Source organism: Cenococcum geophilum (genome assembly GCF_001692895.1).
Source record: "Cenococcum geophilum 1.58 unplaced genomic scaffold K441scaffold_1, whole genome shotgun sequence".
In the NCBI taxonomy this organism is placed as follows: Eukaryota; Fungi; Ascomycota; class Dothideomycetes; order Gloniales; family Gloniaceae; genus Cenococcum; species Cenococcum geophilum.
Genome location: NW_027137559.1, coordinates 2,432,407 through 2,448,796, shown reverse-complemented (window position 1 = coordinate 2,448,796; position 16,390 = coordinate 2,432,407). Strand labels below are relative to the sequence as shown.

Sequence of the window (16,390 nt, the reverse complement as noted above, 5' to 3'; positions counted from 1 at the left end):
TACTTTACGTAATTTGCCTTCTTTCTATCTAATAAAGATAATATCTTATTTCTTATCCTCTTTAAAAAAAATTTCCCCTAACTCCGGAACCTAATAGGCTGACCCTTAGCCTATATTAGATATATCTATTATAATAATAGGTACCTAAAGTAGTGATTAGATTATTAAAGATATAGAAGGGGTAGGTTATATGCTGCTTACTTTAATAAGTAAGTTTTCGCCGGTTTATAGAGGTCTTTAAAGGTCTTAGAGATTTATTTATATATTAATTAGTAAATATAGCTTATAAGTCTTTTATAGATATAGGGGCTTCTAAGTTATTCTATATACTAGGTAAGGCGGTATAGAGTATAGGTTTAACGTAATATAGTATTACTGTAAGGGTTATTTTAACCCTTACTCGAGTGCACGCCTGAGAGCTCTTAGGGACTGCCAAGGCTAGCCTTCGGCTAGCCCTTGGCACCTCCTTATAAGCTCCTCGGGCTTGCAGCCCTCCTGTCCTCCTCATCGGTTCGTCTCTGTACTCAGGCTATTGCCTATCCTCATTACCGTATCGTCCTCTTCCATCGACTCTCCTGTGACTCATGCTCGGCTCGCCTACTCCCTACCGTACACCTGGGCAATATGCTTTACAATTACGTTGTAAGTATAAGCAATAATAATATATAGCAAAGTAGATATTATTAAGCTACGTATATAAACTGTGTAATAAAATTAAGACGTTATATAAGGAAAGAAGGAAGCAAACGGGAAGAAAGGGTATATATTGTTAACTTAGTTGCTTAGTCAATATAAGTACGGGGTAGAATAGGATTTGGGTAGCGGCCCTGGCAGAGCTTGGCAGAATGCGGCAGTATGCTGTTAGATTGCCATAGATTGCGGCAAATTGCGGTCTCGTGGTCGGTCTCTAATTGCTGAGTCGGTGGAAACAGGTGGACGTGTATAAGGTGTTGCGGGGGTGTCCCGTGACATAAACTATTTACTATGTAACTTTAATAGAAGGTGTAGAGTATATATAAAAGCTCAAATCTGAATTATTAGAATTTATTATTAAGTAGTTGTTAAGATATTAAGGTATAAATTTTCTAATTTTTTGATGTGGCCCACTTGCCCGCATTGGGGGGGGGGCAGGGGGGGATATGAAAGATAATAAATAGAGACTTGTTTTGTGCTTAAAATATAGTAGTTAAATGAGGTAAGATTCGCGATCAAATTGATCCAAATGGGACCATAGGGCCCTCAACATTTTCGATATAAATATTAATTTATTAGACGAGGTACAAAAAAACTACACAGCAGCTATCACAGCCAGTTTCCAAGATTGCAGTGGACCGATTTTAGTGAACTGTACGCACTTAAGCCAGCCTCGCCCAGCTCTCTTCCAATACCGCTCATCTTCACGCCGCCGAAAGGAATTCGTATATCCGAGTCGTTGCTTGAGTTGATGAACACCATACCCGATTCGAGCCTCCTCGCAACGCGATGCGCCTTAACAACGTCTTTTGTAAAGAGCGCACTTGCAAGACCATACGTGGTGTCGTTGGCACGATCGATAGCCTCTTCTTCAGTCTTGAAAGACACTATAACGACGAATGGACCGAACACCTCTTCGCGGAAAATCTTCATATTGTCCTTCACATTAGTAAATATCGTGGGCGCAATGAAGAAGCCCTTTCCGCCAACATCTTTGTAGGCTTCTCCACCAGCAACAAGCGTTGCGCCTTCAGACTTGCCAGAGTCGATGTATGATAAAACGCGGTCATATTGCGCTTTTGTGACTTGTGGGCCCTGGAAGGTCGAGTCTTCGAACGGATTGCCGACTTTGCTTGTCTTGGCAACGTGTTCTTTAAAGGCAGAAACGAACTGGTCGTACACGCCTTCTTGGACCATCACTCTGGATGTTGCCGTGCAGATTTGGCCCATGTTCGACATGATACCGATGTGCGCCCACTTAACTGCCTGGTCGAGATCTGCGTCGTCGAAAACCAGTAGGGGGGACTTGCCACCAGTCTCGAGCGTGATATTCTTCATGTTTACGGACGCCATCTTCATAATCTCGCGGCCAGTTGCTGTGGAGCCTGTAAAAGCAATTTTGTCGATTCCCAGATGCTGAGCGATGGCTGCACCGGCTTTGCGACCTTCACCATTCAAGATGTTCACAACACCAGGAGGGAATCCAGCCTCCTTGATTAGATTCGCTAGATAAAGGATGGAAAGGGGTGTCTGCTCGGCTGCTTTAAGAACCACTGTGTTGCCGCAGCAAAGAGCCGGGCCGAGTTTCCAGGCTGCCATTGCGAGTGGGTAGTTCCATCTGGGTAGGGTTAGAAGGTGGATTTACCGTGGTGTAAAATGCTGGCTAGACCTACGGAATGATCTGGCCGCAAACACCAACGGGTTCCCGAATTGTATACGCAAGCTTTGCCGGGGAGGTATCAATGACCTGACCATGAATTTTATCCGCATAACCAGCATAGTATTTAATTGTACCAGCAGCCTCCGCCAAATCTTCATTGAGCGCAACGGAATAGGGTTTGCCTATAACGTGTTAGGTTTTACTTCCAAGAGCATATTCTCCCATTGCTAATATACCATTGTCCCATGTCTCAATCGTTGCCAAAGTCTCTTTGTGTTGTTCTATAAGCTGCGATAGCTTATACAATAAATCACCTCGCTCTGTTGACGAGATGTCCCGCCATGAGGGGTCTTTGAAAGCTTTGCGGGCTGCTGCGACTGCAATATCGACATCTTCAGGACCGGCAGAGTAGACGGATGTGATTTGAGTCTCGTCGCTATAATATAAGTTAGCTTTTGACTAGAATTACAGCGTTCATAAACAAAGGTCAAGCCATATGTATAACTTACGTTGGATTGATAGTTGTGATCTTCTCTCTAGATCTTGATTTCACCCACTCATTGTTGATGAATAGACCTGTTGGTTGGGTATACTTGACACCATTAGGCGCTGTGAGCTCGACGGACAGATCAGACATGATAGTACTGGAGAAACGTCTTCCTATAGCAACAATGGGCAAGGGTATAAACGATTTCGGGAGTGTGCAAGAAGCTTTCCAAGCGGGCTTTGACAAGAGCCTCTCGAGAAATCTAGACATCAAACTCTTCTCTGCTCTTTGCAGACAGCAGTAGATATTCGGCTGGCCTTGTCCTCCCAGCTTAGAAATTCCAATTGGATGTTGGAGCTCGATGGACGGACCCCGCCATGACGACCCGCCGGCCGATAACGGGATACAACTTCCTATCGCGGACGTGTATGCACGAAATCGCATGCATTTGCTTCATTGGAATTTTCCTCCGCCTTCAACATCACAGCTATTGCCGCAGCTATTACCACAGCTATTATACCCCCCATTATGAGTCCTATCTATACTCAATGACCTCCCGCTGAGAAGAGAAGCTGCAGCCGATTTATGGCTAAACAACCGACCACTAGCTTGGGCCTAGCTACTTCCACACTGGCGTCCTCACCCACGACCACAAACAATCCCAAATCGCTCCAGCAGCCCAGCACACCCGCCCTGTCCTCCGTAACCGCTCCTTGACCCCTCTGACATCCTCCACCACCACCAACCTAGCCATGGACATGACGATCGACCCCGACCCCTCCGCCCCCACCACCACGCCCCCCGATGCCGCCATCGACCAGTCCGCCGCGCTAACCTACTGGAACTCGATCCCATCCACCGTGAACGGGATGCTAGGCGGCTTCCCGCACATCTCGCGCATCGACCTGCAAGGCTCGGCCAACTTCCTATCCAAACTGCGCCGCCAGACGCGCTCACCCGCCGCCACGTCGCCGCTGCCCCGCGCGGCCGACTGTGGCGCGGGGATCGGGCGCATCACGCACGGCTTTCTGCGCAGCGTTGCGCGGACCGTCGATGTCGTGGAGCCGGTGGGGAAGTTCACGGAGCAGTTGGTTGTGGAAGGGACGGCGGTGGCGGGGAAGGGCGAGGTGGGCGAGGTGCGGAATTTGGGGTTGCAGGACTGGACGCCGGAGGAGGGCGCGTATAATTTGATCTGGAATCAGTGGTGTTTAGGACATCTTACGGATGTGCAGCTTGTGGCGTATCTGCAACGGTGTAAGGAAGGGCTGGCGGTGCCGCTGAATGCGGGGGATGGTGAAGATGCTGGTGGTAAGGAAAGTAAGGAGGAGAGTAAAGGGGAGAGTAAGGTGTTTGCGGGGGCCTGGATCGTGGTTAAAGAGAATATGAGCACGGATCCCAGCGGCTGGGATATTTTTGACGACGAGGATTCCAGCGTCACGCGCACGGATGCGAAGTTTAGGGTGCTATTCAAGGAGGCGGGGTTGAGAATTGTGGCGACAGAGGTGCAGAAGGGCTTTCCTAAGGACTTGTATCCTGTGAGGATGTATGCACTAAGATCAGAGTGAGAGAAGGTGTCCAAGACGAGTTAGAAGATGGCAGAGTAATGGGAATCAAGAGGTTATGATATCTCAAGAACCGGGATGCTGGGTTATGAAACCTTAGAAAGAGGTTTTACAACGATTAGCGGCGCTATCGAGCCTACCAAGCCTTTTTGGCGCTGCTGGACTACGTTAGAGTCAGGTGAGCCATTTGATAGCATTAAGGCATTTCTCAAATATATCTCAAAAGCAACCAGCAGAAGAGGAGCTGCAGAGAGGTTCGGTGGGTTTTCAACCCGATCAAGGTGTTCCGTCACGGATATCTAGTGGTAGTTTCCTGGAAAAAGTAAGTAGATAAAACGACATAGCACTGGCTGTCGAGAACTGCAGGAAAGATAGCAATCACGACAGGATAGAACCAGGATATAGACTAAAATCAATGAGTGATAGACTTTCATTGCAATAAATGTGATAAAATCGCATAGAAAGCTCCAGTCTTAACGACTTGACTATAGATGCTTGGGTGTATCAATCCAAGTGCCGTAAATCCAAGCCCACATTGAAACCTCACCAACCCCATTTCCCACAAGTTACAGGGGCCAGGTCATCGAACCTGCCCCACAACCCTCTGCCCAGCCGCCGCCCTCTGCTCCGCGGCTTCAGCTTCCCGCTGCGCAGCCATCGCCCGCATAGCTGCTTGCATATCCCGATTGTGCTGCTCGGGATCAATAACTTGCGGCACGTTCCCCGTACTCATGAAGCGCAGCACAGTCGCGAGGGGTAGTTTTGACTGCTCAGGACCAGCCGCAGCCTTCCCAGCCGCATCTGTCATAGCAGTGTCTTTCGCGCCGCTCTCTTCCTCTTCGTCCTCCTCTTCAGACCCGGATCCCGACTCCTCGCCCGCCGTGAGCACCTTCCGCGCGATATCGTTCTCCGCCGGCCCCGCCCAGTCCCACAGCTCGGAAATGTCTTCCTCGCGCATCCCCTTCTTCCCGTCCGCCGCGAAATCAGCGTCCCGCGGTTCAACCCCAAACTCGCTTGGCACGTCGCAGAATTTGGCGGCTTCGTTTAGCCCGTCGATGATCCAGTCCTCGACTTTCGGCTCGTGCTTTTTCCGCAACAGCGCGCCGAGCAGGGCTTCCTGCGTGCGGCCGGGGAAGTTGGGCAGCGGGTAGGCATGTGCGGAGCGTAAGAACTCAGAATGCGTTTCTGTTGTGTTGAGGAGCGAGGAGACAGTGCGGAGAAGAAGCGCAGAGGATTTTTGTAGAGATGGCCTGAATGGCGTGTTAGGTATGGGCGATTAGGATAGAGGGGGGACAGAGAGTGGTTTGTGGGAAATGCGATTGGTAGGGTGTAAATGAAGCGAATGAGAATGGATCTTGCTAGATAGGCAAAATCGTGAAAAGGGAAGAAAAGGGGCTGTATGAAATGATGAGGATAGCCTTGACATGCGTCTTAGATTTCGAGAAGCAACTTCAATGTTAAAATAGAAAAGACATTTTAACCCAAAGATTTATTTTTGTGAAGCAGCGACGTAGGTATGGGAGATTAAAAGAAATAACACAAAAGTATAACATACCAGTTTGGGAGCGGGTCAGTCTGAGCGAGCTGAGCTTGAATCTGGCCGAGGTGCGTGACAACTGCTTGAAGACGTTGACGAGTTTGTTCAAGGGCTTTAATATCTTCTAATGAAGGAGCAGACGCTGTGTTCTGCATCTTGGAAGGAGATTCAATCACGAGCATAGAGCGGCGGGGGTAGCTGAGCGTGGTTACCGATGGAGCGCCGGAAAAAGGTCGGCGGTACTACACTTTTACCTTATCTCATAAATCAGACCTCCGGGGAGAAATTGCGCTACGACGTGGAAGGACTAGCGCTACGCTTATGGACCTTACCCTAGTCCTGTGGACTCCTGGACCAATCAGATCACACTAAGAGGAATTTCTCCCCGAGGGTCTAAGAGCTTATGGGCGCCCTTTATATGAGAACTTAATGTTTCTTATTAGGCGATAACTCTTCCACCATAACGCGTATCTTAACCTTTTTATAACGTCTAGTTATTATAAAAATACTATAAGGTAGGAGCTCTTTAATTTCTCTATCTATTGCATTAGATAACGACGTCGTAGCTATATTATATAGTTGGTTGCGTCAGTCGCATTTTGTTAGTCGCATTTTCTTGTCGCAATCTTACCTCACTGCTATGCCTTACATACTTCTCTACGTCTAATTATCTCTAAAATAATACGAGCTAAAAGCTCTTTTTCTTCTCTATCGCCTCTATATTGTGGCAATATCGTAGCTCTATTCTACAAGAAGTTAGATATAGGTAGTCGGTCAGTTTTAGTCCAGTTTTGTTATAATTTTGCCTTACTGCCAAAACTTATGTACTTCTCTAGGTCTAATTATCTCTAAAATACTACGAGGTAAAAGCTCTTTGTCTTCTTTACCGTCTCTATATTATAGCAATATCGTAGCTCTATTTTACGAGAAGTTAGACATAGGTAGTTGGTCGGTTTTAGTTAAAATCTATAAAACATTTAAATTGAAAATCTAACTTACATTCTGCGACGATGTATCTCGTCCCCTAGTATTCTTAGTAGGGGGTTATAATTTATAAATATATAGATATAATTACCTAAAGAATCTATTGCATCAATAAAATATATAATAACTCTTATAGTAAGGACGTCGCTCGTAGAAATACATAAAATTTGATTTTTAAAACATTCAAATCTCACCAAAGCGACGCCCATAAGCTCTCAGACGCTCCGCAGAGGATTTTGTCAGGTGACAGGGGTGCGCAGGGGGCTGAAATTAGTGCGCTGTTCTAATTGGTCCAGAATAGGGTCTGTGCGTTATCCCATGTCACGGAACAAATCTTCTGCGGAGCGTCTGATTCATGAGATAACTTTTACCACTGCTGTTAGTTGGAAATCACGTGTTTCACCCCCTATTTACTACTACTCCAGAGCCTTCTCAGTGTACTTGGACTCAGCTCTCCCAGCTTCTCAGCTGGTTCTTCAATCGATTATTCTTGCAGCAGTCAACTGACAACCGTCTCGTGCTTGCTCGCAGACGCTGTACATCTATCCGCTCTCAGAGCAGAGTTTTCTTCTCTCAACCCTTCGTAGATTAATAAAACGCTTTCGCAACTACAGAACGTCTGCCTTGTGCTCGAGAAGCAGCTGCACTATTGCCTTGTACCCGTCCTCGGCCGTCTAGTACAGCACCATCAATCGTCTCGTTAGACTGCGACAACCCCGTCGGCACCTTTCTCCACCAGCAGCTCCGCCACCGCCCTGCCAGCGCCCACTGGTGGTACATGGCCTCCGCCTCCCCGAGCTTCTCTTGGCCATGGCAGAGGGTATGCCCAGTACCGCAAGCCGTCAAAACATGCCCGGACGTGGCCACCAATTATGGCGGGCGCTTTCCATTCATTGCATTAATGAGTCGACATGTCGAACGCTCTTATCCCTTGCACCGACTTAAAACTGTGGTCCGTGCGCACCAATCAATGAGGTGCGCACGAACCACAGTTCTAAGGACGGTGCAAGGGATATACACCCCAGGCCGTCTTCCACGTTGCTCCCATGCCCAGATCATGGATAGATCCCAGCTCCACCTTCACGTTCCCCCTGCCCTTTTCCGATTTGTCAGCGGAGTCATCCGCCGAGTTATTGACGTCGGCTTCCTCAGCCCTGCGTTCAATTCACCTGCCGGCAACTCATATACGGGCGCCTTCGAGACTTGTCGCGACCACGTGGGTGACTCAGTTGCATCCAATTCTGCCATCTTGAAAGCTGGCTCGACTGCACCAAATTCAAAGGTTGGTCCTGACCCAGAGCCTCGTTGGAGCTGCCAGTGCGGGGGAGCCTCTGGCACCACCTTATCCAACAGCAGTTGCGCCACCACTCCGTGCTGGTTTGAGACTGCCCCCTGCAGCGCCGTTCGTCCAATGCTATCCCTCGCCATGATATTGGCCCCATGCTGCAGCAGGTGCCGCACCACCGCCTCGTGCCCTTTTTCGGCTGCCAGCTGCAGCGCTGTCCGTCCAGTGTCACTCCGTGCTTCGAGGTCTGCCCCCATCTCGACCAGCAGCCGGACTACTGCCGATTGCCCGTTGAAGGCCGCGACATGCAGCGCTGTAAATCCAGAAGGCCCCCTTAGCTCAACGAAGGGATATCTCTCTAGCAGAATCTGGACCACTGACTCTTGTCCATTGTAGGCTGCTATATGAAGCGCAGTAGAGCCAGAAGGATCCTCCGCTTTGACGTCAACGCCTTTCTCTAATAGCAGCCGGACCACTCCCGTGTGACCGGTGCGGGCCGCACTGTGCAGCGGAGTTCGTCCCTCACTAGACTTTGCCCTAGGATCCGCCCCATTGTCCAGAAGCACCCGGACCACCGCTTCGTGACCGCAGTCGGTTGCCAGGTGCAGCGCTGTGCATCCAGAAGAACCCTCGTAGTTTATGTCCACTCCCAAATCTAGTAGCGCCTTTATCTTCTTCGCATCTCCTTTCTTTGCGGCACGGTGCAACTCGGTGTTGGACTTGAAAAGTTTGAAGAATATGGACCCCATTTGCGCACGTGGTACCTTCTTGGTCTTGCCAGATTGTGGTGGTGCCAAGTGTGACTTGGGTACCATCGTATCGGCCTCACCGTCACCGTCAAGTAGACTGTAGGTTTCACTCTGCCCCGAGCGGAAGCTAAAGCCGGATACATCGGTGGAGCTTTGAGTACAAATGGACTTCGAATCGGGGTCGAATTGTTCCCAGAGAGCTTGACTGTATCCACAGGGCTTACTAGGGGTCGGGGTATCTATTGGATCCCTTATGTCGATTAAGTCGCCGATAAAGGTGTCATTCTTGAGAAGTTGTCGAATTTCCGAACTAGAGTTTCTAAATATTATTAGCATGCTTCAGGCGTGCGAAGTACGAGACTCGAGGTTTCGATTACCTTTGTGCTGCCGCAATCAGCAAGTTGATATCCGTTAGCTGCCTCTGAATTTGCTGCAGAAGTACCTTTATCAGTACTTCGTCGCACAGATACGTCATGCTCCAGGTGCGAGGGCTCTCTCCCGTGGTTGTTTGATTTCCCATACATTTTCCTGCTTCTTCCTCCAGCCTAGAAACCGCGAAATTGCAGCCATTCTGTGCATTTTTTAAAGCTTCTTCAAGCTGAATCTGTGAGATGACACGCGATGAGAGGGTGTGAGGTTGGCTTAGCAGCGACTGGATGTCCATCAAAGTCGCGCTGATGGCTGAGCATTCGGCACTAATGGATGATGTCGTCGGGGCCGCATTATATTTTTCAGTGACATTCTTTATCGCTTTTGCAGTGTTTGCGTAGAAGAAGACGAGGGATGATGCCGCCGGGGCCATCGATCGCGGATCCATAGTTCGTCGTGAGGATCAAACAGAGTGGTGCAATCATGTTACGAAGTCTGGGTACGGAGGGATAGAAAGCTTGCGTGCGTCTGAGAAATTCAAGTCATGTGATTATTTGAGGCTTTGAAGCAAACACACCTGGAATTAACAGGTGTGGCTTATGGCTTAAGTGCAGTCGCTCAATTAGGGTAATTAGGGTTTCAACAGATCAGCTACCTCCTCCGTAAAAATAAAAAACAAAGCAAAGCGCCAGAGCTAGACTGAAATAAGAATCCGATATAACGAATCCCGACTTAATCGGGTCACACGTAGCAGCCAGTCACCACCACCAAAATTTCAAAAGACCTAGGTTGCCGCGTACTTGTTTCTAGTAAAATTGGAGGGCAAAGAATTTATATACTGTGCGCTGTATCCAAGGGTCTACAATATGGAGAGGAGAAAGCAAAAATGAGAGATTTTGAGGCCTGACGGCTGCAGAGGCCCATCGACACTCAGACATAAAAACCATTGAATCTAATAATCACGTAGGATCCGGGGCGTTTATGGGATTCACCGAGTGCCCCAGCCAGTAACGGCGGGCTGCTGCATGCTCTGCACTTTCTTCTGTGCTCCGAGTGCAGCACAACACAGCTTGTTCCAGCACCTTGAACGCCTGCCATCGTGCCAGCGCCCAGAGCGGTTCGCCGTCACATCTGGCGAAGTGTCTCCGAAAATGCCCCTCGCCTCTAGTTGTACTAGTACCTGGCCAGGGTCTTGATCTGATTACCCCCCTCATCCTGGTCACCACGTGCAATTTTGCGGGAGCGACCAGGGTGATTAAACCAAGATGGGGATAGCAGGTAGATTTTGTCCTTAGCCTCTTTCTTGCCTGGTACCCCTAAATCCACTCTCTGCCACTTAAACCAAGAGCTTTTACAGTCGAGCTCGAGTTCGCCCTCCACGACTGGGCTACGAAAGAGAGATGTTGCAATACATTTTGCAAGGGGGAGCGCGTGTTGAGGAGTAGCTGAACATGGGGGGGCAGTGCTTTGGTGGCTTTGACTCTGCTGAATCTCGCAGCTTCCTCGCGGCACCCAACGCATTGCTGTAGTTCCCACATCCAATGGATTCGGATGCCTCCGTGTTGCTGAGATACAAGTGGTTCGATGACAGCAACTATTGCGCAGAGGCATGGCGGTCTGCAGACACTCAGCAGCCTGCTGCTGGGCTGGCGGACAGCCACTCTTGAACTGGCTTCATTGATTTTGCTGTATTGGCCCTCAGGCTCTAATAGAGAAGGCGCCGTCTGCCGCGAGCCTCAGACGAGAGGCGGCTAGTCGTGTAGCAGGGCCGCACCAAATCCAATATATGAACTAATAATAAGGATAAAAGCAATATTTTGCTCGGGCTAGTGGGAAAAGTGAAAAGTCTGTGCACACACTCGCTATGTGGTCCATAAGGAACCATTGAACGACAATCCGATAACATTTCCGGCGTCTTGGGAGGCGCCCGACGGAGCTTGAGATGGATCTAGAATTCCAGCCCTCACTTCACCCGGAGTTTGCCGCCATAATCCTTTTGCGCTGCAACGCGAGGTCGGATAATTCATAATTTAATCCTTCGTGCCTCGAGGTTACGAAAATGCTCTCCGCAATTGATAGATAGCATACATGTAAATACGAAGTAGATCCTCACAAGCCTCTGGGGTGTTATGTTCGTAATCCTAGGCCCAGCGTCCACCTCCCGAACTAGTAGGGCTGAAACTCCCTTGCTTGTCGCCCGCAACAGTAAGAAATTGCTTCTTTGGCTTAAAGGGATTTCTTAGGCTTGCTAGGTTTAAACTCTGTCACGCCATCTTTGGATGTTGTGGCTTGAGCTAATTTCCTACAAGGGACAGGGCTGATGAAGCGACAGATCTCTTCCCCTGCCCTCTCCCCTTGAAGATTGGCCGTGCGGCTCTTCAGTATGTGATAGCTACTAATAAGTAGGCACTCTGATTTCTACTATCCCTAGATCCGCTATATACCATAACCTTCAGCAACCCCTTGTCCGTTATTGGGTTATTATCGCGTGCTCTTCACATTCATTACGGGGTACTCAGTACTAACAACAAGCCTTCAAATAGCCATTATTCCATGCGTTGAAAGGGAGAATTAGCATCTCATCAGCCGACCACGAGTTGCGAAAACCGAGTGTCAACAAGCCGAGTTCATATGATCCACAATAGCAACAACCATGCTACAGCCCATTGAAGACGAGTTGCCGGTCGACCATGACGAGAAGGTCCTCTTGTCTTTAGGTTACAAGCAAGAGTTCAAACGAGAATTCAGTCTTTGGACCTCCTTCTGTGTCAGCTTCGCCGTGTTGGGGTTGCTTCCGAGTTTCGCATCGACGTTATTCTATGGCATGGGTTACGCTGGAACTGCGGGTGTGTTACTCTTTTTTTCTTTTCTTTTTTCTTCAAATAATATCGTGGACGGGTGTTACAGAATATTGGGCTGATATCAATCTCCTTTCCAGGGATGGTCTGGGGATGGATAATTGCCATGGCCTTTATCCAATGTGTCGCCCTGAGCTTGGCTGAACTCTGTTCATCAATGCCAACAAGGTCAGAATTGCATTCACAGTCCATCGTATGGCATATTCTGACGTTCCTTTATGCAGCGGTGGTCTCTATTATGCGTCGGCTGTTCTTGCACCCCCAGGCTGGGGCCCTATTGCATCTTGGGCGACTGGCTGGTCCAGTTGGATTGGACAAGTCACAGGTGCACCATCGGTCAACTATTCAGTGGCGGCAATGATTCTTGCTGCTCGGTCGATAACCGACTCGGATTACGTACCAACGAACTACGAGTTGTTCCTCCTCACCACTTTCCTCATGATCATCCAAAGTTGCATTAGCAGCATGCCAACCAAGTGGATCGCTGTCTTCAATTCTTTGGGGTCTAGCTTCAACATGGTAGCAGTAATCATTGTCATCATTCTCATACCTGTAGCTACTGTAACGGATCCTAAGTTCACACCAACTTATCGAGTATGGAGCAACATCGACAATGGTACAGATTTCCCCAATGGTATCGCCATATTAATGAGTTTCATCAGCGTTATGTGGGCAATGTCAGGCTTTGATGCGCCTTTTCATCTGAGCGAGGAATGCGCCATTGCTGACGTCGCCTCTCCGCGCGCCATTGTTTTGACGTCTGCAATTGGTGGCATATTTGGTTGGGTCTTGCAGATTGTTGTTGCGTACACAGTCGTCGACATTGGGGCAGTCCTCAACTCTGACCTTGGCCAACCGTGGGCGACCTACTTGCTCCAGGTTCTGCCGATGAAGACTGCGCTTGCCACTCTCGCATTGACTATAATAGCTGGCTTCTCCATGGGTCAAGGTTGCATGGTTGCAGCTTCTCGAGTCACCTATGCCTACGCCCGTGACGGTTGCTTCCCCATGTCAAAATACTGGCGGAAAGTGAACAGCCACACCAAGACACCGGTCAATGCGGTATGGTTCAACTGTACCGTTGGCATCCTGCTTTGCCTCCTTATATTTGCTGGGGAGGTGGCTATCCTAGCCATCTTCTCTGTCGGCGCCATTGCTTGCTTTATTGCATTCACGATCCCCATCTCTTTGAGGGTCTTCTTTGTCGGCAATAGGTTTCGAAGGGGACCTTGGCATCTTGGAAAGTTTGGCAAGCCGATCGGAGCGGCCGCTGTTGCATTCGTCGTTCTAATGGTTCCGGTATTGTGTTTACCTAGCACGATAGGAAGTGACCTCAAGTAAGTCCTTCAAAGCCCTATCATAAGCAGAAAAGTTATTGACTGAATTATTAGCTCTTCCAATATGAACTGGACCTGTCTTGTGTACGGGGCTCCCATGCTATTTGCTTTACTCTGGTTTGCCATTGACGCCCGCAAGTGGTTCAAAGGACCAAGGGTTAATGCCAAGCATGCCATGATCGGCCAAGTTATTAAAGAACTCGGGGGGCAGGCTTGAATATAATGCGGGTTTGATTGATTAATCCATAGTCCGTTCAAGTTGTCAGATGGCGGCGCTTGCTGCGGATCCTAATTTCCTGTTGAGCTTCGGGAGGTCAGGGCGTTGCTAATAATAGCTTCAAAGGAAGTGAATTGATTGATTGAACAAAGTGATTGAATTCATCTGTTTCTAAAATACTAAAGAATCAAGGGGAGTATAATACAGATTAATCCACCAAAACTAGCCTAATTACACAGTTAGAACGTCCCGTATAGATGATACACCTAAGCCTTAGCGTGTTCGATCCTGTTGAACGTAGAATAAGGATAAGGACTCTGTCTATTAAAGAGGGCTCTAGAAGCTCTCTATATACATCAGATATGTGACAAATAGAATGACGACGACGTCATTCAGTAGGTCATAGTTAATGGAAACAGGTGGTGGGACGTTTGATGAGACATTCAATGAGACATAGTTCGTATAGACGATCTAGGTCGTTAGACAGTAGTACAATAGTGGTAAGGAACTCCAATTCAGGTCGACACACCCCCCCAGCTAATCGACCAGTCGGTGATCAGCTAAATATATCAATATACCCAAATAGGAAATATCCATGGTATTAAACTAATAAGTAAGGAGATAATGCAAATAAGCCAAACAGTCTGTAAAGCGCCAATCGATCTTATTAATATAGGAATTCTAGTTAAGCCAAAGCTTCTTTTAAGGTCTAGTAATCTGGTACTTCTTAATTAGCTTATCCTTAAATAGTTAAAGCTTTAGTACGTTCTCTCTGCGGCAAATCGCCACAATATCGTCAACATAGACGCGGTAGGTCTCACGCGTCTGTTCTTCAGGAACTGCTTCTAGACGCGCCGTTCTTCGTATCAACGGCTCGGAAGGTCCTGCTGGGGTCTCGTCTGGGGTAGGAGGCTCTGGGGTCTGTTCTGGGGTAAGATCTAGGGTAGAATCTAGGGTAAGAAGCTCTGGTAAGAAGTTGTCTTTTGAGGCTTGTGGGCTAATAACGTCATCGTCTTAACGGCTAAGCTCCTCTCAATCGGTCGCTTAATCTTAATTTCCATTAAAATCCACCTGTCGACTTCCACTAATATCCTCTCGAATTTTATCTATAATCTCGTTAAGTTCGTCTAACGTCTCGTTAAGCTCTTCCTAAAGTCCTTCCTGATTAGGAATATGGTTAAATAAGGCCTTGCTTAAGGTCTTCGGTCGTAGTTCGTTATACTTAAGCGTCGATTGATCGCAATGGCGCTCGCAATAGGCAAATATCTTATTGTCTTTATACAGTAGGTTCCTTCTATTGTCCCACCATACGTCCTTATTATTGAACTTCTTTAAGCAGGCCAAATTCGTATGGAAATCCGGTATGTACGCTGCCTTAGCTAGTAAAATCTCCCTGGGACCTAATGGCGTCTAGATCGTAACTACTGCCGTCCCTATACCCTTAATCGGGTCTATACCCGTTCTGGTATATACAAAGCCATTACCTAGTTAGAGCTCGCTAACGAACCTTAATCAATCGTTAATAACGTATATACTAGTTGCATTATTAAGAATCACGCTGTTACGCAGTGGGTAGTTAGTACCCGCATTTTGGGTATCTACTTACTATACAGCAAATATACTATCTAGTCCCTTTTTAACTTCCTTTTTAACTTCCTTTTCTAAAGCCTACTGCCTTAGCTTCTCTATTTTTAACTTAATCCAATTTAGGGTGCTAGCAATCCTTTCCTTAACCTTCTTAGCTGTGGCTTTATCTGGTTTCTAATCCTTTAGCTAAGCTAGTTTATTAATATAAGGACAATCTTAGAACTAATAAACCTCTCTATAGTAGCACGTTGGGGTATCTTTCTTCTGTGCCGTTAAGGTAGGGGTAGTAGAAGCTTCGCCCTTTGGAGCTCCGTTAATTAACTTACCCTTAAAGTTTACTGTATTAGCACTAAGCTGATCTCTACTATCCTAAGTAGTTTTTAGTCGTTAATAGTTACGGTATATTTCGACTAGTCGATCTATAGATATTATGTCGTCACTAGCCTAGTCGTATTTGTTAAATTCGACCCTCCACGTTAAAGCCTAATTTAGTAATACTAGCTCTACGGCCATTAAAAAGTCTCTAATCGCTTAATCGCCTTTTACGTCTAGCAGGTCAATCTTTTTATAATCGGTGTACGTCTTCTCTTAGTTCTGTAGCTAGACCTTAACGTTCTAGTTCTTTAGGCCCTTCTTAACCGTAGCGTACTACGTATATAGGTAGAGCTAACGTACACTATCCGTAGGGGTAACTCTCCCCTTAAAAGCCACCAGGGTATTATATACTAAGTTAATACCCAGTATATAGGTGTTAATATTTCTGGCCACTACACCGGTAATATAGCTTCGTAGATAGGTTAAAGCCGCCTTCTACTTCTTATATTCCTTCTCTACTAATCTATACCTTTCGCGGAGAATTTAAAGCTCGTCCTTCTCGTCCTTAAAAAGGGCCGCATATAACGTTGTTCCTGACTTCACATTTAAAGGCTTAGGAAAGACTGGTTTAAGCAGTTAAGGCAATTTATCCTACTTAGTAGAGGGGTCAACGTATTCCTATACGTCTTCTATTCTGGCTTAAAGCCTAATAAGGTTAATCCATTCGTCCTAATCAGCTTAGCTTAATAA

At 47.5% G+C, this 16,390-nt stretch overlaps 4 protein-coding genes across 4 annotated transcripts; 2 read left to right on the top strand and 2 right to left on the bottom strand.

Annotated features, from left to right (window-relative positions):
* Positions 1–1,150: 1,150 nt before the first annotated feature.
* Positions 1,151–3,190, bottom strand: K441DRAFT_650263 (aldehyde dehydrogenase-like protein). The gene is made up of 4 exons (XM_067647007.1): positions 2,863–3,190; positions 2,590–2,789; positions 2,367–2,535; positions 1,151–2,311 (listed from the first exon to the last, which is right to left on the bottom strand). Exons 1-4 carry the CDS (start codon positions 2,988–2,990, stop codon positions 1,303–1,305), a joined length of 1,506 nt encoding a protein of 501 aa, XP_067510289.1. The 5' UTR covers positions 2,991–3,190; the 3' UTR covers positions 1,151–1,302.
* Positions 3,191–3,339: 149 nt separating this feature from the next.
* Positions 3,340–4,825, top strand: K441DRAFT_650261 (uncharacterized protein). The gene has a single exon (XM_067647006.1). The coding sequence runs from the start codon at positions 3,593–3,595 to the stop codon at positions 4,403–4,405; it is 813 nt and encodes a 270-aa protein (XP_067510288.1). The 5' UTR covers positions 3,340–3,592; the 3' UTR covers positions 4,406–4,825.
* Positions 4,826–5,136: 311 nt separating this feature from the next.
* K441DRAFT_650260 (uncharacterized protein) lies at positions 5,137–6,139 on the bottom strand (the record flags this gene model as incomplete). Its single annotated transcript, XM_067647005.1, has 2 exons — positions 5,958–6,139; positions 5,137–5,652 (listed from the first exon to the last, which is right to left on the bottom strand). Coding segments are annotated over exons 1-2 (624 nt in total), but the record flags the coding sequence as incomplete, so codon positions are not given.
* Positions 6,140–11,979: 5,840 nt separating this feature from the next.
* Positions 11,980–13,988, top strand: K441DRAFT_701929 (amino-acid permease; the record flags this gene model as incomplete). The annotated part of the gene is made up of 4 exons (XM_067653377.1): positions 11,980–12,172; positions 12,265–12,352; positions 12,409–13,521; positions 13,576–13,988. The coding sequence occupies 4 exons, from the start codon at positions 11,980–11,982 to the stop codon at positions 13,736–13,738; spliced, it is 1,557 nt and encodes a 518-aa protein (XP_067510286.1). The 3' UTR covers positions 13,739–13,988.
* Between the last annotated feature and the right edge of the window lie 2,402 nt (positions 13,989–16,390).